The 23,079-nt window shown below is 62.3% G+C and overlaps 1 protein-coding gene across 3 annotated transcripts in view; it reads right to left on the reverse strand.

Moving 5' to 3' along the window:
* Positions 1–3,819: 3,819 nt before the first annotated feature.
* TXNRD2 (thioredoxin reductase 2) overlaps positions 3,820–23,079 on the reverse strand; it is a 41,293-nt gene continuing 22,033 nt past the window's right edge. For all 3 annotated transcript variants that reach the window (XM_051837299.2, XM_051837300.2, XM_051837302.2), the window contains exons 11-18: positions 22,234–22,408; positions 10,488–10,624; positions 8,537–8,632; positions 7,631–7,723; positions 5,801–5,872; positions 5,571–5,668; positions 4,837–5,047; positions 3,820–4,099 (exon numbers count right to left, since the gene is read on the reverse strand). In XM_051837299.2, coding sequence (XP_051693259.1) covers positions 4,924–5,047; positions 5,571–5,668; positions 5,801–5,872; positions 7,631–7,723; positions 8,537–8,632; positions 10,488–10,624; positions 22,234–22,408 — 795 coding nt within the window. In that variant the 3' untranslated portion in view covers positions 3,820–4,099; positions 4,837–4,923. The remainder of the gene's footprint in view (positions 4,100–4,836; positions 5,048–5,570; positions 5,669–5,800; positions 5,873–7,630; positions 7,724–8,536; positions 8,633–10,487; positions 10,625–22,233; positions 22,409–23,079) is intronic.

The following is a 23,079-nucleotide window of genomic DNA, read 5'->3' on the forward strand; positions in this document are numbered from 1 at the left end:
GATCTCTCCGTCACGGGGCAGAGAGAGCACCAGGGAGCTGCCCCTCCCCGAGTCCCGGGCCTGGGTCCAGCAGCATCTTCCCAACCACCTTGACGCCACCACACACCCGGGGATGGCTGGTGTGTGCCTGTCGATTGATTCCGGCCCCTGCCTGGTACAGGAAGCACCTAAGGCAGTGTCCAGCAGGGCAGCCCAGAGACAAGCAGGGGGAGAAGGAACAGGCACCCAGGCCCAGGCCGTGAGCCTCTGGGCTTCCCCGGGAACCAGCACCAAGGGGAAACTGGCTAGAAACTGGTCGGGGTGCAGAAATGGAGGGGGAGGCACAGGCGAGGCACCCAAAGACTGAGGGGCTCCTTTCCCAGCCCGGGGTCGTCAATATGCAGGAGTCCCCAGAATGGGTCTGAAGCCACTCCCTGGGGGGCTATGGACGCTTGGGAATGGAATCAGCAGTCAACAATGACCCACGCCAGGCTAAGCAAGCGCACAGTGAAAGCAGGCGTTGGGCCCTGGCGGCATGCCAGGGCTTGGGGCTCCAGGTGGCTCCCTGCAGACAGGACACCCCCGCCCCCACCCAGCACCTGCCAGTTGCAAGGTGCTCACTCAGCCTGCGAGCTGTGGGCCCAGGAGACAGCATCTTCCTGAGATCCGGGCGTCCCTGTGAGCCGGGCCCACCAGCTCAGGTCCCATCTGGAAGGCAAATCCATTCAGACACTTGCTGCTGGAGCGGACCATGCCTCAGCCATGGGGGTCCCTGCGCGCAGGCTGGGCACCTGCTGGGCTGTCCCACCACATGCAGGGCCCCCCAGCGGCCTCAGGGCGGAGGGCGGGCAGGAGTGGGGAAGAGGGCCTCCGGCAGGGGCGCTCTGCTCGCGTCTCTGGTGGCCCTGGTGGAGGTTCTGGGTCACCTATGGCTCCAGGCAGCTTGGTCCCCAGGGCTGAGGGCCAGGTGGTGTTTGGGGAGGGGGGTCTCAAGCCTGCCTGCTTGCGTGGCCAGGGTGTGCCTGCTGTGCAGGGTGGGCTGCAGCAGCCACAGGCCAGGGGAGGTGAGAGGAGCAAGCACAGGGACTCAGGGACAAGCCCATACCTGGGGCTGAAGCAGTCACCTTGCAATGAGCGAATCCCACGGGGGCACCTCCACCTGCAGGGCCCAATCCAGCGAGCCAGCAGGGTTGTTAGGTGCTGCCCCTGTGAGCTACTGCCCTCCTCCTCCACGCTGTCCTCAGTTCCAGGCCCCCTCCCCAAGACCCCCCGGGGTCCTGTTCAGCTGTCAGTCATCCATCCCCTGCAGGCTCATCACTGGGGCGGGGTGGGTGTTCAGGACCCGTGGGCCAGCAGGGAGGGGGTGTGGCGAAGGGAGAGTGCTTGGGGGTGGGTGGGTGTGCGACCACTCCCCACTTCCCCGCGGAGGGCGAGGCTGCCCCCGCCTCTCCCTGCGCCTCCTTGCGCAATCCCCCATAGAAGCAGGAGCACGCAGGACGTCGCCGGGGGTAATTGCAGGTTACACGGAACAATCTGAGGAATTAGAATCATATTTTCACTGCACCACCGACAGGCAAAGGCGGCGGGCAGGCGGCCCCCGGGCCACGTGGAGAGCACTTGAGAGGAGGGGACAGGGCAGGGGCAGACCCAAAGAAAGGTGGGGGGGCGCCGGGTATGCAGTGAGCCTGGAGCTGAGCAGTCCTGAGGGACACCAAGGACAGACGCCACTGTCCACCTAGCACACTTTCCTGTTGCCCCAGCTCCTGCGGAACCCACCCATCTGCGCACCCCGCCAGGGCCCCGGTTCTCAGGACATTTTTTTTTTTTTTTTTTTTGACAGGCAGAGTGGACAGTGAGAGAGAGACAGAGAGAAAGGTCTTCCTTTGCCGTTGGTTCACTCTCCAATGGCCGCCCTGGCCGGCACGCTGCGGCCGGCGCACCGCGCTGATCTGATGGCAGGAGCCAGGAGCCAGGTGCTTCTCCTGGTCTCCCATGGGGTGCAGGGCCCAAGCACTTGGGCCATCCTCCACTGCACTCCCTGGCCACAGCAGAGGGCTGGCCTGGAAGAGGGGCAACCGGGACAGAATCCGGCGCCCTGACCGGGACTAGAACCTGGTGTGCTGGTGCTGCTAGGCGGAGGATTAGCCTAGTGAGCTGCGGCCCCGGTTCTCAGGACAGCTCTACAGCTGTCTCGATGGAGGCTCTGGACCTGTCCCCCCAACCTCCATCCCCATCCCAGGGCCCAGGTGGAGGCAGAGCCTGGGCTGTTTGGAGCAGAGCTAGACCCCTGTCCACCGTTTCCCAGAAGGGCAGGGGCCCCCGTGGAGGGAGCCTGCGGATCCGAGGCCTCTGGGATGTGGGTTGCTTGGTTTCGGGCCCTCCTAGGCAGTGGTGCAGGCTGCGGGGGATCTGGCTGGACCAATGCTGGGCAGCATCTGCTGGGGAGGAAGGGGCGCGCCCAGAACCCCCCTTGCTGGAGAAAGGCCACACACAGGGAGCCCCCGCATAGGACTGAGGCCCCCACGCAGGCTACGGCATTTTAAAAAAATCTTTGAAAGGCGGTTAGAGAGGGAGCAGGAGGGAGACCTTGCACCCACTGGTTCACCCCCTAAATGGCCACAGTGGCCTGAGCCCTGGCTGGAGCCAGGAGCTTCATCTGGGTCCTCCACATAGGTGAAGGGGCCCAAGTAGCCGGCGCTGTGGCATAGCAGGTTAACTCACTGCCTGCAAATGCAGGCATCCCATATGGGTGCCAGTTCGAGACCCGGGGGCTCCACTTCCGATTCAGCTCCCTGCTAATGCACCTGGGTAAAGCAGCAGCAGATGGCCCAAGTGCTTGGGCCCTGCACTCCCATGGGAGACCGGGAGGAAGCTCCTAGCTCCTCAGCTCTGGCTGTTGTGGCCATCCGGGGAATGAACCAGTGAGTGGACGGATGGACGATCTCTCTCTCTTTCAAAACAAATCTTAAAAAAAAAGGGGGGGGGGGACAAGTACTTGGGCCATCTTCCACTGCTTCTCCCAAGCCGTTAGCAGGGAGCTGAATCGGAAGTGGAGCAGCCGGTGCCCACACGGGATGGCAGCAGCTTCACCGGCTGCACCACACACAGGCCTGAGGCTCAGCAGGATCCCTGCCTGGCCACCACCCAGAGGGAGGCCCTGCTGTTGGCCTCCGGGGGCGGGGGCGGGGGCGGGGGGGAGCGTTAGGCAGGAGCTCAGCCATCCCAGAGCGTGTCACCAGCCGTGCGTTAAATGGGACACGGCTGATCTGGCTCTGCACTTGGCGTCTCAATTGGGCGTCTGAGAGCTGCTGTGCGCGCCCTGTGCCTCACACCGGGCCGCACGGCTGCAGGAGACATTCCTTTGTGGGCTGACAAGCAGGGTCCCATCCAGGGCTCCCGGGCCTGCAGACTAAGTGATGTTTTCTTAAGGAAGACATGAGATTAGCCGCCGCTAAAGCCCCAGCACAAAACCCGGCCCTGCCTGCTGCTGTCAGCGCCGTCTCAGGGCGCAGGTGAGTGACAGGCAGGCGCGCCCTCGGCCCGTCAAGCCTCAATGCATGGGATTAGCCGGAGCGGCCCTGCTGGCTCCCGCGGCTGGGGAGCACGGGCTGGGGCCGCCTGTGCTCGCCTCGGCCGCTCTCCTGGCTTGGAGGCCACAGGGGTGACCTGGTCAAGGGTTCCCAGAGGGATGGGGGTGGTGGTGGAAGCCAGGGCCGGCCCCTCTTTCCTCGCGGTGCCTGCTGGGAGCCCAAAGGTACCTATGCCATGCCCCCACCTGCCAGCAGGGCCTGTGGGGGCGGCAGTCCTGGGGGAGGGGGCACCACCAGCAGAACCCCACACTCTAGGAAAGAAATTCTTTATTTGCAGTCCAGAGACGCCAGGGGGTTTGATCGGACGTGAACAGCCCACGCGGTGGGTTTCTGCTCAGGCCGTCATCAGCTGGCGTGGGGAGCCAGGGGCCTGGCCCAGGAGGAAGGGGGCAGGGTGCAGGAGAAGGGGCTCACGACCCCTTGGGGCCATCCCTGCAGGGCACACAGCGCCTGCAGCTGCGAAAGTGGGCGCTTGCTCCAAACTCTTCAGGGGGAGGGGCGGGCTACCCTCTGCCTGGCCATCAGGGACCCTGGAAGGAGGGACGAGATCAGCCCCCTCTGTGGAGAGCTGCCTGTGGCAGGGGGCCCAGCCCCAGCCCCGGGGACCCCTGCACTTGGCAGCTCTGACGGTGCAGCTGGCGAGGTGTTAACACTCCGGTGACCATGTTCTCAGGACGCCCTGTGCTTATGCCACCTCAGAGGCGGCCCTGGCCTGGGAGCGCCCCGGGAGGCCATGTGGGAGCAGGTCCTGTGCTGAGGCCTGTGGCCCGCCAGGCTGGACACATACACACCCACCCAGCCCCCCTCACCAGCACTCAAACCCTGCAGCCTGCCCCCCAGGGCATCCCAAGGCCTGGGTGGCACTTGCTGCTTGGCCGGGGCCCAGGACCCAGCCCCGGCCAGGGTCCTAGCCCAGGGCCGAGGCTCGGAGGGTGCTAGGTCAGAAGATGAGAGGCAGCAGGGCCAGGCTAGAGCTGCAGCCACGGACAGTCCCAGGTTCGGGCTGCTGCCACCTACGCACAAGGTGGCGTCTCCACCCTCTGGGCAAGCACTGTGGGTTTGGGCACAGCCCCCTCCACCCTGCATGCACGTGGGGAGCAGCCACGGCCAGGCTGGGCTCCTGGGGCACCCTGCTTCTCAGCCCCCCACCAACCCGTGACCTGGACACACCGTTCCGAGTGGCTTGGCAGGTACAGCCTTAACCACACACCTGGAGGGATCCATCACATCCCACCTCCCCACCCTCGAGCCTTCGCCACCTGTGTACCTGGGTCTGGGCACCCCCCGAGGAGCCTGGGGGTGGGGTGGGCACTGCGCCGTGCGCCCTTGGCCTGGCAGGGATGGCGGCTTAACCTCAGCAGCCCGTCACGGTGGGGTCCAGGCCTGACCGCTTGGAGATGCGTAGCTTGACCATCTCCTCGGCGCAGGTCGGGTGGATGCCGACCGTCCGTATCACCTGCTCGTAGGAGGCCCCGCACCTGCATCGGGGGCCGACAGGGAGTCAGCTAGGGGGAGGCGTGTCCATGCCAGCCTGCGCCCTGGGGAGGCCTTGGAAGCCACGGGGTCTCCTCACAGGCTCCCCCCCGGCCCTCTTCTCCAACCAGCAGCCGGAACACCTGCGCAGTGGCCGAGCGGCACCCCCGCCCCCCACTCCCATGCCTCCCTGGCTCGCTCCAGCCTGGCCGCTTCCTGCTCCTGTTCTTCCTCTCAGCACTTGCCACACACGGCAACAGAACACTGGGACCCTCAGCAGAGGCCACGCCCAGGGTTCCAGAAGGCATGGCCCCTGCAGACCTGCACCCAGCAGAAAAGGAAGATGGCAGGACCCCCTGCGTCTGGCTGGACAGGAAGCTGCCCCCCCACCTGCCGTGGGAGTCCCTGCTGAGAGCATGGGTGAGGCCACGCAGCAGGTGCTCCACAGGGTGGAGGTGGTGGGGAGCAGCCGGCGCCTGGGACCCCGGGCACCAGGACGGGGGAGCAGCCAGGGTCCTCTGGACTTACTTGATCCCCAGCGCGAATCCTTGAGTGACTTCCCCAGCGTTGGGACCGAGGAAGTGCAGGCCCAGCACGGGCTGTGGGGGCTGCCGCAGGCACACCATCTGGAAAGCCAAGGCCAGGTCTCAGCCCTCCCCACCCTGCAGGCACACACAGGGCTCTCCCCCCAAGCCCCGCCCCACAAGCGGCTCTTCCCTCCCTCCCCCTCTCTCCCCACCCCCCAGGGCGACGCCCACCTTTATGTAACACTGGGACGCGTCCTGCTCGGCCACCGTGAACTCCAGAGGTTTGTAATACGCGTGATAAACCTGAGTGACAAGACACGGATCGGGAGCCACAGCACAAGGAGGGCCGCAGGCCGTCTGGTGGCTTCCAGGGGCTGGCTGCACGGGCGGGGGAGGGGCTTGGGGCGGGGCGTAGGCGTGGCCGCGATGAGGGCTCCCTGGCTGTGAACAGCGTCACCAAGTGGCTGACTGCGGGGCGGACCCAGGGCCGAGACCCTGTGAGTGACAGCTGCAGGGCGGGTGCCAGGCCGCCAAGCTCGGGGGGCCTGGAAGGTTTCAGAGCCTCCCAGTTTCCCTCCAGGCACATTCCACAGCCACTCCTCAGGGGGCAGAGACCCCCTGCCCCACTGTCAGAGTGGACCCCTCAAAATCAGCCTTGCCCCAGGGAACTCCTTCCTCTGGGGTGCATGTGCAGGCTCGGGTGGGCACAGGGCCCCCAGCAGACCGGGCAGGGCCACGGTGGGCAGTGGACATGGAGCGGGGTGCTCGGCCTGGCGGGCGGGGGCGGCCATGGCTTGGCGGGCAGCCACCCAGCCTCCCCCGGGGCTCCCTGGTGCTCACTCGGCCTGCTTTTGAACAAGGAGGAGGAGGAGGAGGCAGGCGCCAGGCGGCCGAGGGCCAGGGTGAGCCCCGGCCACACCGGAGCTGTCGGATGAAGGCTTTCAGCACCCAGAAGTGGGGAGGCGGGACGGGGAGGGGAGGGGAGGGAGGGGAGCTGCGGCCGAGTAACAAATGAGCGGGGGGCCCCCACATGTGTGGCACAGCCACTATTAATTAATGGAGCTCCGGACAACACTGTTCCAGCTAAGACGGAGCCGAAAAGAAAACAAACAGAAGGGTTTGGCCATTCAACATCGTGAAACATAACACAGCGTTATAAAATGCCGAGAGCATGTGTCCCAGCGCGCTTAGGATGGATCAAACAAAAATTAGCAAGTCCAGTGCCGTGGGGCGGGGCGGGGGGAGGGCGGGAAGGCTGCCCTGTCGGGCCTGTCCCACGGATGGAGGAACTCGGCATGGGTGCGGGGTGCAGGGTGTGGGACACGCCCGGAGCCCGGGACGCTGCCCCAGCCGCACAGGCCCCGTTTATCTCGACAGAGAGACTCTACCACGCTGCGGTCCTGGCTCCAGGGCCTGGCAGGTCTTGGAGCTTCCCAGCATGCTCTGTGGCTGTCCCAGGGCCACGGCCATGCCTGCTGGGGCAGACCCCACCCCTCCCCCAGGAGCAGCCTTGCCCAGGGTGTCGAGGGGCTGCGAGGCTGCGAGGCATGGCCGGCGCAGGGTGGGGGCGCTGCCTGCGGGAAGCTAGGGCAGGCGGGCAGCTGAGGAGGGAGAGGCCCCTCCAGGCAGCATGGGGCACAGGATGTGGGGTGTGGCGGGGGCAGCCACCGGGGCACCCGGCCCTGGACCTTCAGTGACAAGCACTGGACACGCTGGGATCTGGTCAGGGAGCTGGGGGTGCCGCAGTGGGACCCCTGATGGTGGTGGGTGCCCCTGCAGCACAGCAGGTGGGGGAGTGGAGGCTGCTGGGTGCCAAGGCCATTCTTTGGTGCCTCCTGGCACCCTGCAGTGAGGTAGCCTAGGGTCTCCCCACCCCACCTCCACGACATGCAGTGGCCACTGGACCCGAGGAGTGAGATTTGGCCACATGGCAAAGGCTGCCACCGGCCTCAGCCTTCCCTTGTTTGTGGGGCTGCCCTCCCGGGGCCCCCAAGCCTGCCCCTGGGGAGCAGGCACATTAACACCTCTGCTCAGGGCGCCAGCAGCAGCTGTAGCCCTTACCTCAATCTGCTCCTGTCCGTGGCGAGCCACCGCCTCCTCCTCCGACAGCCCCACACAGCCATACTCCAGTGGGGTGAAGACGGTCGTGGGGACCTGGAAAGCACATCGAGTCAGGCCTGCCCCGGCCCCCCAAATCCAAGGTCCCCCCTACATGATGTAAACAGCAGTGACGGTGGCCTGGCAGGGCACAGGCATGGTGGGCGGAGTCACTCACCTGGGCCACACTCCTGGCGCTAAATCACTTTAGTGTGCTTCCCACACCCCCATGCATGCACACACGCACAATGAGCTCACACCAATGATCTGCACATGTCACAATGCACTCGTGCACATGCTTCCACACTCACACACACGCACACATCCGTGGGGCACAATGAGATCACACGTGTGCCAAAGTACTCACGTTAGATGTTCCCACACCCACACGCATACACTCTGAGCTGATACAATGATCTGCACACACACGTGCACAATGCACTCAAACATGCTTCCACATATGAACACATGCAGGGCACAATGCGACCACACACACTGGCACATGTGTGCAAAAGTACCATGTAGATGTTCCCACATGCACACCAATAATCTGCACATGTGCACAATGCACTCACACACGTTCCTGCACACAAATCCACACAAATGTTACACCTGAACACATGTGCACAAACCACTCACGTTCCCACAAATACACACATGTGTGCACAATCTCACACAGCTGCCCACGTGTGCACAGCGCACTCACATGTTCCCACAAATACACATACGCACGCACATGTGCACAACCTCACACCTGCACACTTGCTCACATGTTCCGGCATCCACACATGCAGCACACTGACCCTTCCCCCCAGGGGAAGGAGCCGGGGTGGTGGGTGTCCCCCAGGCTGGCCGTGGGCGAGGACTCACGTTGCTGTAATCCATCAGATCTGAGGACCCCCCGAACAGCCGCTGTGCCAGGAGCTTCCCTGCCATGATGGCCGTGGGGGTCAGCTCGGGCCGCCCCTGGGGGAAGAAACTCAGGGTTACACCAGCGCCGGGGGTCCCCCCCACATGCCACCTTCTCCGTGGGGGCAGCTCCCTTCGGAAAGTCTGCAAGCGCTGATTTGCTTCTGCAGCTCCGACCTCCTTCCTGGCAAAAAGAAAACGAGCCGCCCCCGCCGAAGCTCCGGAGAGAGGCCGGCCGTGCGAACAGGGGGGCGTTCCGGCTCACAGGGCCCCAGCATTCCAGCCGCTCCCGACAGGAGGCTGGACGCGCACCGCCCAGCCTGTGACAAACCCCGCGTCAGAGTGTCTTGCTGTTGGACACCCGTTCCCGTCATTCCCGTGGTCCCAGGGTGTGCCTGCCCCCGGGCGGGGGGGGGGGAGGGGGAGATCCTGGGACCGGCTGCCAATCACTGGGGCAGCAGGAAGTGCAGATGCTGTTCAGCATTCCAGGAATGAGCAGAGATCCGCAGATAAACTCGGGAGGGCGGCCGTGCATTCCACGGGGGTGGGGGGCCGCCCGGCTGTGGAAACATCCATGCATGCACCGGGCAGGGCACGAGAGCAGGCCCAGGCCGAAGCCCTGCCTCCAGGGTCTTCCCAGCCAGTGGAAGGACCACGGCCCTCACCGCGCTGCTCTGGGCTCTGCTGCCAGGGGACCACCCATTTGCAAGGTGCCAGGGGAGGCTTCCTGCTGGGGCACGGAGACGGGTGTGCGTCACGTGCTCTCCTGGCGGGTCTGGGCAGGGCCTGGAAGTGGGCACACGGCAGCAACAGCCCTTGGGCCTCAGTGGCAATTTGCCACCTGTACCCACTGGCCTCAGGGGTGCCCCATGCGAGATCCCCGGACCTCAGACATGGGTTCCCATTCCCTAGCCTCCTCCTCAAGGTGGGCTCCGGGGCGGGGGGCACCCACAATCTTCTGAGGGCACAGGCATCTTCATCAAGCTTGCTCTGTGCAGGGCCTGGGGCCTGTCTCTGACACCTGACTCCTCGTCACCTGCAAAGCCCAGAAAAGGGCATTGGTATACAGCTGGCACTCAACCAATGCCTGATGAACGGGCGTACATTAGTGTCCTGGGATGGGTTCGGGGCCCCCAGGCATGCACGGGGACTGGCAGCAGTAGAGGGGTGTGGCAGCAAGCTAAGGGTCACGGGGGTGACTGGAAGCTGTGGGAGGTGGCAGCCTGGGCCTTCCCGGGAGGGGTTGTTGACCACGCCCATTGCGGCAGGGAATGAACTTCCGCTGCTCCAAGCCAGTCGGTGTGTGGTTGTGGCCCGCCCGCAGCTTCTGGCAGGTCTCACAAGTTCTCGGGGACCCGGCAGGCGTCCCTCAGGCTCGGACCAGGGGCCTTCCTGAGCCTCCTTCCTTGGGATGCACGGGACAGGCTGACAGCTCCTGAGGCTGTAGGGTGTCAGGTGCACGCGGGAAGGGCGGGAGTGCTGCTTGGACAGCTCCCAGGCCAGGGACCCTGGGGCTCCCACTCCCCCGAGGGCCTCACCAGGGAGATGCCGTGGCCAGGTGGCAGGCAGGGAAGTGGCAAGAGCAGCAGGCTGCAGAGCCCCTGGCCGTCCCCAGCTGCACCTCCCTGCCCCCCACCCCCACCCCAGCAGCAGAGGGATGTAGAGAAACAGCCCAGGCAGGGAGGGTGGGGCCGGGCATGCTTGACCTGGGCTTGTCCCCCCAGCCCTGCAGGGCTGTAGGGCGGCAGTGGAGGGGAGGGGATGCCCAAGGCAGACTCCAGACCAGCTGATGCCCCGCTGTTCCCAGCACCCCCGGGTTAGGCAGAAAGCAGCGTCTCTCCCGCAATCCTGGCACGGGTACATCGCTAGCACCCAGCCTGGGGCGGGGTCGGGGGCTCTCCCGGGGCCGTACCTCGGCGACGTCGCCAATGGCATAGATGTGGGGGACGGAGGTGGTGTCGCGGGCGTCCACCAGGATCTTTTGGCTCTCAGGGTTGGTCTCCACCCCGGCGCCCTCCAGGTTGAGGCCCCTTGTTTCTGGAACCCGACCTGGGGGAGACAGACAGCGGGGTGGGGACGTTTCATTGGGCACTGTTGTCCTGGGTTCCTGGTGTTAAAGCATTTCCTGGGCTCAGGGCTGTGGTGCAGCCTGAGCCACCGCCCACGACAGAACCTGCCTCAAGGGCTGCTCTCTGGTTTGTGGGGAGGGAGCAGGCGCGGGCTGATACGTCAACTGCCTAACATCAGAGCTCGGGGCACGGGACTCCACAACTTTCCGTGGGCCCCAGCCCAGACCCTGCCCAGTGCTCTACGCATGCCGTGCCCAAGCCTCAGGAACCACGACCTCCTTGAGGCTGGGTGCTGTGCTGACCAAAGGGCCTCTGAGATGAGCAGGAAGGGCAAACAGTAAGTACAGAGAGCGCAGAACATGGGGGGGAGCGGAGGGGGACACACATTCACACACATGACAGCACATGTACACATGTGACAGCTTGCGGCACACATGTGGACACATGAAACGTGTGGTCGCAAACACGCGCGCACACACAACATACAAATACATGTGTGATATGTATGGCCGCATGTGACACACATGTAAACACACATGCACACACGTGTGTGTGCAGCGGGCTCACTAGTCCCGTGGATTCTGTTCCTGCAGGTTCAACCAACAGTGGACTGAAAACATTTGAGGCAAAAATTGTGCCCCTGCAGACGTTCCCCAAACAACACAGTAATTTAACAACTGTTGATGTAGCATTTACATTGTAGGAGGTATCTAATCCGGAGATGATTTGAAGTATGAGGAGGTGCGCGTGACAGGTGTTTGGCCTAGCGGCTAAGACGCTGGCTTAAGACGCCCACATCCTGTAATCACAGAACCTGGTTCAATACCTGGCTGAGGCTCCAGCTTCCTGCTAATGCAGACTCAGATGCGGCGGCTGATGGCTCACGGAGCTGGGTCCCTGCCACCCACAGGGGACACCCAGACTGAGTTCCTGACTCCCCCTGGTTATGGCCACTCCCCCAGCCCCAGCTGATGCAGGTATTTGGGGAGTGAACGAGCAGAGGGGAGCTCTCTGTCAGTCTCTTTCTCTGTGCACCTCTCAGATAATAAAAATAAAGGGACAATGTGTATAGGCCATATGCAAACATTATGCCATTTCATACCACGGACTAGAGCATCCACAGGTCTTGCTGTCAGCAGGGGCTCCCAGGACCAACAGCCCATGGTGCTGTGTGCACATTTACAAACGGGGTGGAAGGTTCCAGAAGATTCCAGAAGATGGAAACAGCCAGAAATAAGTCTGCTCAAAACATACCTTATGCCCCCTTTTTCTTTTTTATTTTCAAAGATTTTTTTAAAATTTTATTTGAAAGAGTTAGAGAGAGAGGTAGAGCCAGAGAAAGAAAGAGGTACTCCACCCCCAGATGACCACAATGGCCAGAGCTGCGCTGATCCAAAGCCAGGAACCAGGAACTTCTTCCAGGTCTCCCATGTGGGTGCAGGGGCCCAAGGAGTTAGGCCACCTGCGACTGCTTTCCCAGGCCACAGCAGAGAGCTGCATTGGAAGTGGAGCAGCCAGGACTTGAACCGGCACCCACATAGGATGCTGACGCTGCACACTGGGACCTTAACCAGCTGCACCACAGCGCTGGCCCCTGTCCCCCTTTCGTTGTTTGGAACCTCACATGTGACCTTCATATTTTTTAAAAAAAGTAAAATTGGGTTAACATAGGAGAACAATTCCTAAAACCTGCTAACAACCTAGAACACACAATTCTGACTGCACCTGAGGGTGGAGCCACAGCACGCAGGAGGCCCGGAGGCTGCACAAGGCCACGTTTTATTTTCCAAAAATTTGTCTCATTTATTTGAGAAAGAGAGAAACACAGAGACAGGAGAAAGAGACCTTGCATCTGCTGGTTCATTTCCTAATGCCTGCCAACACTCTGGCTTGGGCCAGGCTGAAGCCAGGAGCCTGAACCCCATCTGGGTCTCCCATGGAGGGGCAGGGGCCCTCTTCTGTTGCCTTTCGTGGTGCGTTAGCAGGGAGCTGGCTCGGCAACGAGGCATGGTAAGGCAGCAACAAGAATCAGCCAGCGGCCTCTGCGCCATTTGCTTGGCCGACCCGTGAGAGCACTGGCTAAGGCGCTCACATCCCACCTCTGAGTGCCCGGGTTCCATGCCCACGGCGTCTCGCTACCGCCTGCTCTGGGAAGCAGCCGCGATGGCTCAAGTGGCTGGGTTACTGCCACCCACCTGGGAGACCCGGATTGTGTTTCCAGATCCAGGCTTTAGGAGAGTGGACCAGCAGATGGGAGCACTCTCTCATTCTCAAATAAACAAATACTTAAAGTGTGTGTGTGTGGGGGGGGCGGTGAAGGCCCTCTAATGTCCAACTTGAATTGGAAATTCTCGCGTTCTTTGCGGTTCGGCAATACAAAGTCCTGCGTTCCGACCCCAGTCCCAGACTGGAGCCTGGAAATCCCACTCGCCGAGGGGTCCGGGCTCTAACAGGACCAGACATCCGTCCACGGAGCACAATGCGGGCGGGTGGGGGGAGGGCCGGGGGCACGGTGTGCAGGCCACGCATGCGCAGGGCCCCCTGCCCCGGATTCGCCGGGGGCTGCGGCGCTACGCTAGCTGGGAGGTGGGGTACTGGGGTTTGCATGGGCCCGCTGGCAGCTGCGGGTGAGCGGACAGCTTTGCCGGCCTCCACGTGACCCTTCCTGAGCGCACTGTCCTCCAGGGCTCTGCCGGGACCCCAGGGTGCCTCCAACATACTCCGCACCCTCCCACAGGAATCAGGCTGGACTTACGCCTTTGTCCCACCTCCGAGACCATGGGCCATGGCCCGCAGTGTTGAAAGGGGATGATGCCCTGCCCGGGGCCCTGGGACGGGCCCACTGCCCTCTCTCTGGGCGGCTGGCCTAGGGCCCACGTGAGCAGAGCAGGCAGGCAGGTGCCATGGCTGTTGTACACTCCAAGCCTTGGCTAGCTGTCTCCTGAGCCCCCGCTTTGAGGGTCCAGACGGACTGGGCTGTGGGGCACACCCATACCTCGGTCAGCTGGCTCAACTGGTCCTGCTTGCAGGATGCCAGCCCCTGGGGGGTGTGGGTGCGGCCCCCGGTGGGAGAAGGCAGCATATGGACCTCATCTTGGCCGAGCTGCCAGTGGGTGGCCACCGCAGCCGGGCTGCTCTCAGGGCTCGGGGCCATGTTTCGATGGCAAAAGCGATTGGGTATCAAAGGCAAAGTTCCCACAGCTTGCTGAGGGAGCTAGCCGGGATTCCGCGGGCAGCAGCCCGGAGGCGGGCGGTGCCCCGCCCAACATCTGGACCAGGCAGCCCCTGTGAAAGGGACGCCTGAAGGCTCCAGCTGCTGTCCCCGGGAGCGGGAAGTCAAAACACGGAGGGCTCAGCTAAGCCGGGCTTCTCACGTTCACGGGAGGCCGGCTCCAGCCGCAGGAATGGGGTGCCAGGCGGGCTGGCACCGTCAGGATCAGCCCAGATCGGGGTGGGGGTGGGGGGCCGTGGGCAGGGAGGGCTGGAGAGCATAGGAGGGGGCTGGGGGCTCAGGACTCAGCCCTCAGGCCTCTCCCCAGGCTGGGGCTGGAGTGCCCCAGGGCGGGCCATGTTGTACCCACAGCCCCTGCATGCCTGGCTGGCTGGTGGCCTGAGACCAAGACCATGGCCTTCTGTGCCCATGGTAACCATGGCCCTGTAGGTACCAGCCTCAAAGGAAATAAAGGTACCAGTCTCAAAGGAAATAAAGATTCAGGGCAGCGGGGGTGGGGTGGGGTGGGGGGTATTTAGCCTAGCGATTAAATCACCCCGTTCCGTATCCCAACCCTGGGTTGTGTGTCTGGTTCCAACTCCTGACTCCAGCTTCCTGGTAACGCACACCCGGTTGGTAGCAGTGCTGGCTCAACTAATTGGGTTCCTGATCCCAGCTCCTGGCTTTGGCTCTCCCTCAAATGAGCAAATAAAACATCGCACTGCCCCACGTGTTGCTGCACCCAATACCAGCAGCCGCTACAACGCAAGGATAAGCAGGGGGGTACTGCAAAAAGCTCATGGAAAACAAGACTTAAAACATTTTTAAAATTCATACTTTTTTTATAATGTGCATTTTCCATAAACTGTTTGCAAATGGATTTCAATGCCAAAATAAATGTACCCCTTTTATATCTTGATTCTTAAAATTTCTTTGAAAGGCAGACAGACATCTTCCATCTGCTGGTTCACTCTCCAAATGGTTCTGTCACAGCCAGGAACTGAGCCAGGAGTTTCATCTGGGTCTCCCATGTGGGTGGCAGGTGCCCAAGCACTTGAGCCATCTTCTGCTTTTCCCAGGCTCAGTGAGGCCCACCGTGGAGGCTCAGGTGCATTAGCAGGGAGTTGGGGCAGGAGTGGAGTAACAGGGACTTGAACCGGTGTTCGTATGGGATGCTGACGTCAGTGGCTGAGGCTTAACCTGAAATGCCACAGTGCCAACCCCTGCCCCCCACCAACTTCTAAAAGCTACTTCCCACAGCCGCTCGCAGTACCTGGTACGTGTGTGTCTGAGCAGGTCTGCTGCCACCAGCCATCACCACACAGGTGAGTGATGCGCCCCTCTGCGAGGTCCCACCCGCTGCTCCCGAGCCACTCCTGCTGTCCCAAGGCGGCCAGTGCCAGCCTGAATGAACAGCACCATTTGGAGTGCCAACTACGAAGCAGGAGCCGTGAAGGAAGGCACGGAAGCAGGCGGCCCCATGGCCCGAGACCGTCCGTGCTGCTCGTGCACACTGGGAAATCGAACCTGGAGGATGACGGGCAGCTGGGGAGGAGCCCGTGGTCTGATGTGGCCATGCTCCTCTCACTGCTCCAGGGACGAAAGCCGCTGGGGGGGGGGGGGGAGCGACCGGTGGCCAAGTCTACTCCTGGCAAGGGCAGCTCTGACGCACCGCAGTCTGTGCCCGTGGACCTGGCTGGGGAGGGCAGGAAAGCCAGCCCCGCCCAGGAGCCTGATGCTGTGAGGTCACGGTGACCCTGAGTTCGGACGGGCCCTGCACACCAGGACACGGGGCTCTGAGCCTCCACGGTGGGCCTTACTGCGCCACAGACCCCCTGAGGTCCTGCTCTCATGCTCAGAGCAGGTCAAGCCAGTGACACTGGTGGGGGAGAGGCCCAGGCAGGTGTCAAAGAAAGGCCCCCACTTAGCTGAGGCCTGGGCCTCAGAGGAAGCTGGGGAGAACAGGTGCCCAAGTTGAGGGGAGCCAGAAGCCGGCCCCAAAAGCACAGAGGGGCCCACTGCTCTGGCAATGCCTGGAGGAGCCCCAGCGAGACACAGCACAAGATGTGGCCAGCACTGTGGTACAGCGGGTTAAAGCCCTAGCCTGCAGTGCTGGCATCCCATATGGGCGCCAGTTCAAGTCCCGGCTGCTCCACTTCCGATCCAGTTCCCTGCTAATGCGCCTGGGAAAAGCAGTGGAACATGGCCCAAGTCCTTGGGCTCCTGCCACCCACGTGGGAGACCGGATGGAGTTCCAGACTCCTGGCTTCAGCCTGGCCCACTCTAGCCATTGTGGCCATTTGGGCAGTGAACCAGCGGGTGGACACTCTCTCTGCTTTCAAGTACATCTTTTAAAAATCAATTCTAAAACAAATTCCAGCTCTACACAGACGACCTCACCACAGGGGAAAATGCTGTGCCAAATACGCCTCTGGCTCTGAGCGGTTTCCCGGAGGGAGGACAGCCCCGCCCCAGGGCCCTGAAGTGGGGGCAGGACCAGCCTGCAGCAGCTGAGCACTGCCAGCCTGCCCTGCTCCCACCAGCAGCTCCTCCAGCTGCTGCCGCTGGCCTGGGAGCTCCAGCCTGCAGAGGCCAGACGGTAGCAGCGCGGTCATTACTACCTGCCCTGCTGGGCCGCGGTGTGGGGGAGGGCACAGACAGCCGGCCGCGGGCAGCATCACGGCCTCTTTCATCCAAAGGCGGGAACACGGGGCGCGCCCTCCGATTTCACGCCCGCAGGGAGCACGTGTTCTCACCAGCGGAGGCCAATCCGCGTAATGAGGTGAGATTTAAGTGCTGGCGGCGGCGGCAGGCAGGGTGAGTGGGGGCTGTGGGCCAGATGCACGCAGCCAGGGTGCTGGGGAGGCAGTCGGGATGGATGGAGGTGTGGGAGCGAGAGGCAGCTTGCTGAGCTGCAGGCCTGCAGAGCTGCACACACGGGGGGCCCTGCAGTGGCCTGGGCCACCCTCCTGAGGCCACATACCACCCCCCATGCCAGAGCACACGCATGTCTGAGCGGCCCCCTTTCCAATGAGCCCCGGGCCCTCACTGCAGCTGAGAACCCTCAGGGGCTGCTGCCAGGCCCCGGCCAGGTTGGTCTCTGGGACCTGGGCAGGGCTCAGACATTTGCTGAATGAATGAATGAATGAATGAGCCCCCCAAGACTTGATGTTGGCTGACAACCCTGATGGTTGTCTCCGACCCTGGTGGCTGTGGCTGAGGACCTGGGTCTCTCCCAGGCAAGCCCACGGGCATCCACTGACCGTGCAGAGCCCTTGCCTCTGGCTCAGGAGGACGCATGCGCCACGAGGCGGGTGGCCATGACCACAGACGTGTCAGGATCGTGACTTGCAGCCGGCTGAGGCACAATTCACGGTCTACTCGGTATCCACTGAACTGGAGCAAAACCAGCAGTTCTCAATCGGCTTGCACTAAGCTCTAACCGTAAACACGGAATCTGACTCAGTAAAAAGACAGCCCCGGGGTGGGCACTGCGCCCAGCACTTAAGATGCCACTTAAAGACGCCCACGCCCACACGGAAGTGCTCGGGTTTGGTTTCTGGTCCCAGCTCCGGACCTCAGCTTCCTCCTAACACGCACCCCGGGAGGCAGCAGGTGATGGCTCAAGTACTTAGGTCCCTGCCACCCACGTGAGAGACTCGGATGGAGTCCCTGGCGCCTGGCTTCAGCCTGGCCCAGCCCAGGCCATTGTTGAGCATTTGGGGAGTAAACCAGTGGGAAGCACCTGTCTTTATCTGTCTCTGTCTCTGCTTCTCAAAGAAAAAAGGGCCAGGCTGATGGTTGTTGGCACGCAGAGACAGGTCGCATCTCAGCTCACGCAGGGCAGATGGCGCAGGGACCAGAGTCTTTGTGGACGTAGAGCTGGCCCTGGGCTGGGCGGAGGGTGCAGGGCCTGGCAGTGCGTGCCGGACACTGCCTCCATTGCTCTTCCCCAGCCTCCCACGGCTGCCAGCACACCATCCAGGGTCCACATGGTGTGGTGGCGAGGCCCCCGGGCCACCTCCCTGGCCCTCGGGCTGTGCATTCAAAAGGCGCTAGTGCAAGAGCTCCGTGGGGTCCCTGCTGACGCAAACGCTGCCAGCTGACTAACCAGAGGCGCTGGATCCTGCCACCCGTCCAAGGCTGTCCCCTCCCCTGCAGAGCGGGCATCCAGGCACGGGGGTCAGGCTGTACATGGCTCCAGTCAGGGGGCACACAGGCACCAGGAAGCTGAGCTCCTGCATCCCGGGGCTCGCTGGCGGCCTCACAGGGTTTCTTGGCCCAAGGAACAGGAAATGGCTTCAGCAGCCAGGGCCGCAGCAGGTGGATTCCTGCCCCCCAGGCCTTGCGGGCTGGGACCACCCTCCTCAGCACCGGGCCATCAGGGCCTCTGGCACCTCCTCAGCACGCCCGGCAGGGGACAGGTGTTCAAGGGCCTTGCTCTTCTCCCGTGACTGCCTCAGCACCTGGCTGCACCCCAGAGCTCTCTCTGTGTTCACTCTCTGCAGCCCGACCCAAGCCAAGGCGGCCGGGATTCAGGCCACAACTGGTTAACTCGGCGGCGGCGGGCGAAGTGGAGCGAGCGAGCCAGCGAGAGCGAGCCAGCGAGCGAGCAGGGCGCACAGGCTGACTGCCTTCACTCAGCGCCGTAATCGGCACATCTGCAGACAGGAAATCCTCCTCCCCGAGTTCCCAGTCTATTATCTGAGACACCTGGTGTGGGCGGGTGATTCACAGACAAACAATGAGGGGCCCCCTGCGCAGCAATTAACTGCTTTAACTGCTAATGTGCTTAATCCACCTCACGGAGATCAAGGACTGGGGGGGCGGGGGGGGGGCAGCGCCACTGCCAGGCTGCGCAGCCCCCTGGGCCATGCCGGCGGCCACTGTGGCTGTGGCCGGCCAGGGTGCCCAGCACACAGGCAGCAGGGGAAGGCATCGCCCAGCCCCACACGGGTTCCCTTCCGTGTTGAGTCCTCAGGGGCTAGAGGACTTCCTGTTTCGGAGCACCCCGCCAGAGGCCGCCAGATGCCAGCCCCCCCAGGGCGCCTCCTGGAGGAGGATCATCCTTTATTGCCGGTGGGGGTGACGCGGGGTGCAGGCTTATCCGTGCAGAGCAGAGCGGGAGAAGACAGTGCTGGCTCCCTAGTGTTTACAAAACCTGGCTCAGGCGGGCCAGCCAGTGAGCAAGCCAGTGAGCGAGCAGCGGAGCCCACACATGCCCGCACGGCCCCCAGGAGGCCAGCCAGAGACCCCCGCTGCCTGCCTGCCGCAGCGGCCCTCTGAAAGCAAGGTCAGAGGCCAAGGGCTGCGAGAAGCTTCCACCACCCCCCAGCTTCCATCAGGCCCTGCTGACTGTCTGGGGGGTGCTTTTTGAAAACACAAAACATAAAGTGGACTCGGTGGGAGGTGGGGTGGGAGAGGGGAGGCTTATGTTGGGGGGGGTGCTGCCAGCTGTTGCCACTGGCTGCAGGGCCCGCCTCCTTGTTCCAAAGACAAGGGCCAGGGGTCCCCTGATGGGATGGGGGGTGATGGCATTTAAGACAGGAACCCCAGCAGGCTCCTGGGTCCCAGGTGTGCCCTCTCCTGTCCCAAGTGTCCCCTGGGACACAGTCCCCGCCCACAGCATGCCCCAGAACTCCTCCGGCCAGGTGAACACTGTGGGGTGGACAGGCACCGATGCCCTCCCCCGGCTCACGAACCTGCTCTGTGCGTCCCCCGCCCCGGATTTCGCTTCTGATGTCCACGCGGTCAGAGCAACGTGGGAGGAGGAGGCGGGGCTTCTTCAGGAGCATTTGGCTCTGGGACCCCCCTCCAGGGTGGCGTCACCTCAGCAGCCCCCAGCGTGGGCTGCTCAGTAACCGCACACTCCGTCAGGGCGGAGCTAGGCGAGCTTCTGAAGGTGCCCCTGGGGTTCTGAGGCCCCTTTGGTGACTTCCACCTACGGCACCCAAGTTCACTGGCGATGTGGAAAACCAGAAGCCAACACCCAAAGGCGCGGACGTCAGGGTGGGCGAGGGCATCCAGTATCTGAGGAGGCACAGGTGCGGGTACCACCATCTCCCCTACAAGAACCCGAAGCCTCCACGCGGGAGCCCACGCACGGCGGCCACAGCACCCGGCCTCAGCGGCATCGGGCTCTCTGCTCTGCCCACTGGGCTCCCAGCTGCACCTCCCCAGCCTCCCTCAGCTGGGCTCAGACCCAGGCCCTGGGCAGGAGTCTCTTCCTGCTACGAGAACACTCTCCATTCTCCCCCACGCCCACCCCCATCCCGCGGTACCTCGCCAGAGCAGCTCTGTGTTCAGCTAGGTGACCAATGGGTTGGTTCTGCACAGACACACCTGGTTAGCCATGCAAAATGGGCCCACAGCTCACAGGGAGCAGGAGGGTGAGAACAGAACCGGCCCACACCCGCCAGGCAGGGCCCTGAGCTGCCTCTGGAAGCCTACAGAATGGTACCTTCGGCAAAGGCCGCTGACTCCCACTCCTGGTGATCGGCATAGCCCAAAGCAGCCCCTGGGACGGAGCAGGTACCATGAAAAGGCTTGGGGGCCAGCATTATGGAGTAGCAGGTAAAGCCGCTGCCTGAAGTGCTGGCAGCCCATATGGGCGCCGGTTCAAGACTCAGCTGCTCCACTTCCCATCCAGCTCTCTGCTATGCCTGAGAAAGTAGCAGAAGATGGCCCAAGTCCTTGGGCCCTTGCACCCACATGGGAGACCCGGAGAAAGCTCCTGGCTTCGGATCGGCGCAGCTTCGGCCATTGTGACCATTTGCAGAGTGAACCAGCGGGTGGAAGACCTCTCTCTAACTCTGCCTTTTAATAAATAAGTAATTTTTTTAAAAAGATTTATTTATTTATTTGAAAGGCAGAGTTAGAGAGAGGTAGAGGCAGAGAGAGACAGAGTGGTCTTCCATCTGCTGGTTCACTCCCCAGATGGCCGCAATGGCTGCAGCTGCATGAATCCACAGCCAGGAGCCAGGAGCTTCTTCTGGGCCTCCCAGACCTGGATCTTGGGGCCATTTAGGAAATGAATCAACAGACGGAAGTCCTCTGTCACTCTGCCTTTCAAACAAATAAATCATAAAAAAAAAAAAAAAAGTTAAAATGGTAGTTCTGGGGCCGGCGCTGTGGTACAGCGGGTTAATGCCCTGGCCTGAAGCGCCGGCATCGCATATGAGCGCCGGTTCAAGACCTGGCAGCTCCACTTCCCATCCAGCTCTCTGCTATGGCCTGGGAAAGCAGTAGACAATGGCCCAAGTCCTTCAGCCCCTGCACCTGTGTGGGAGACCTGGAAGAAGCTCCTGGCTCCTGGCTTCGGATCAGTGCAGCTCCGGCCACTGTGGCCAATTGAGGAGTGAACCAACGGATAGAAGACCTCTCTCTCTCTTTCTCTCTCTGCCTCTCCTCTCTCTGTGTAACTCTGACTTTCAAATAAATAAATAAATAAATCTTTTAAAAAAAATAGTAGTTCTATGTTATTTATATAAAGATTTCAAAATCTTTTATACAAAATTAGCTTATCTCTTAATTCCATTTTCCATGAGCTTTTTACGTACTCATATATTATCCTAGTTTTTAAAAATACTTATTTGAAAGGCAGAGCGACAGAGAGAGAGAGAGAGAGAGAGAGAGAGAGAGAGGTCTTCCACATGCTGGCTCACACTCCAGATTGCCACGATGCCCACAGCTAGGCCAGGCCACAGCCAGGCACTCAGAGTTCCCTGCACGTCTCCCATGTTGGGTGTCAGGAACCCAAGCACCTGGGCCATCTTCCGCTGCTTTTCCCAGGTGCATCAGCAGGGAGCTGGATTGCAAGCAGAACAGCCTGGACTCGAACCGGCAACCTTACGGGATGCCGGCTTTGCAGGCGGAAGCTTGGTCCTGTGCTGATATGGGACCCAAGTGTGGCAAGCAGCAGCCTAACCTACTGGCCCCAGCGGTCACCATTTTAACAATGTAAAGATCTGGATCGTCACTGTGTTACAAACAGCTAAAGCTGAAATCAGAACACCTAGGGTGTTAGACACACACATACCCAGGCTTAGCTCCTGTGAGACACGTAAACCTTCGTGCAGTCGGCCAAGGACACGGGGTCAGGATCTTTCCTAAAGGGAAGCACTGGCTACCGGGCGGCCCCTTATGGTGTGTGTCCCCAGAACTGTACACGGTGATGGACAAAGGCGTGGAAGTGACCCAGTGTGCTGAGGAAGGCCAGGTGGAGGCTGACCCTCCCCTCAGCCCCGCGCCAGGAACCGCATTATAGGGGGAATCCGCAGGCGGTGACTGGAAGAGAGAACCAGGATTCCCACTGCCCACCTCTGTGTCCACAGGCCCTGGGGAGCCCAGAGCGTGCGCACGGCTCGGCGCGCCCTTACCTATGGCCCACAGGACGGTGTTGAAGACTCCTGAGTCCTCCTTGCCGCAGGTGCGGTCCTCCCAGGTGACCTGGAGCCTGCCGTCCGGGAGCCTCGCCACCCGGGAGGGGGTGCAGCCCCTCAGAATCCGGGTGCCGTGAGAGGCCATGTGGTCCGTGACCAAGGATGCCATTTGCTGCAAAGCCAAGAGGGGGCGCTGTGAGGGCCAGGAGCAGCAGTGGGAGACAGGTGCCTGGGGGTGGGCTCCTGGGAGGCTGGGAAGGGCTGTCTCCTCTGGGTCCTCTTGCTCTCTGCGAACCTGGAGGCTGACCCAACAGAGTGGTCAGCTGCCCTCCCAGCTCCCACTCCCCGGGGTCCCTGCCCTTGGTCAGCAGGTGCATGGGTCTGTGCTGTAGACGCCAACTGACTAAGCTGTCACTAAAGCCGGCCTCTTTTCTGCAGGGGCTCAATCCTGACGCCATTCCCCTCCTGCCTGGCCCAACCTCCCTCCTCCATCAGGCCACAGAGCCCCAATTCTCCGCCCAGAAGGGCCGGGGCAGGTGTGGGTACAGGCTTGGGGGATGATGAGGGCAGCTTCTCCCCCTTCCTGGACTGTGAGACCCTGGGGGTCCCCACCCTGGCAGCACATGGGGGCCCAGCTCCCTTGATCACTGGCGGGGAGGGGTGTCCATGCAGGTGGGTTGTGGGGCTGGCTGCAGCCGAACCTGCACCTGCACCCCTCAGGAGTGGCTCTGCCCAGGTGGGCTAGGTGGGAGGTACCTGTGGTGGGGTGGGGGGCAAGGTGGGGTTGGGGGGAGGGCAGGCCCAGCTCCTCCCCAGTCTGTATCACGGGGCCACGACAGAGAG

The sequence above is a fragment of the Oryctolagus cuniculus genome, chromosome 21, assembly GCF_964237555.1.
Source record: "Oryctolagus cuniculus chromosome 21, mOryCun1.1, whole genome shotgun sequence".
NCBI classification, from domain to species: domain Eukaryota; kingdom Metazoa; phylum Chordata; class Mammalia; order Lagomorpha; family Leporidae; genus Oryctolagus; species Oryctolagus cuniculus.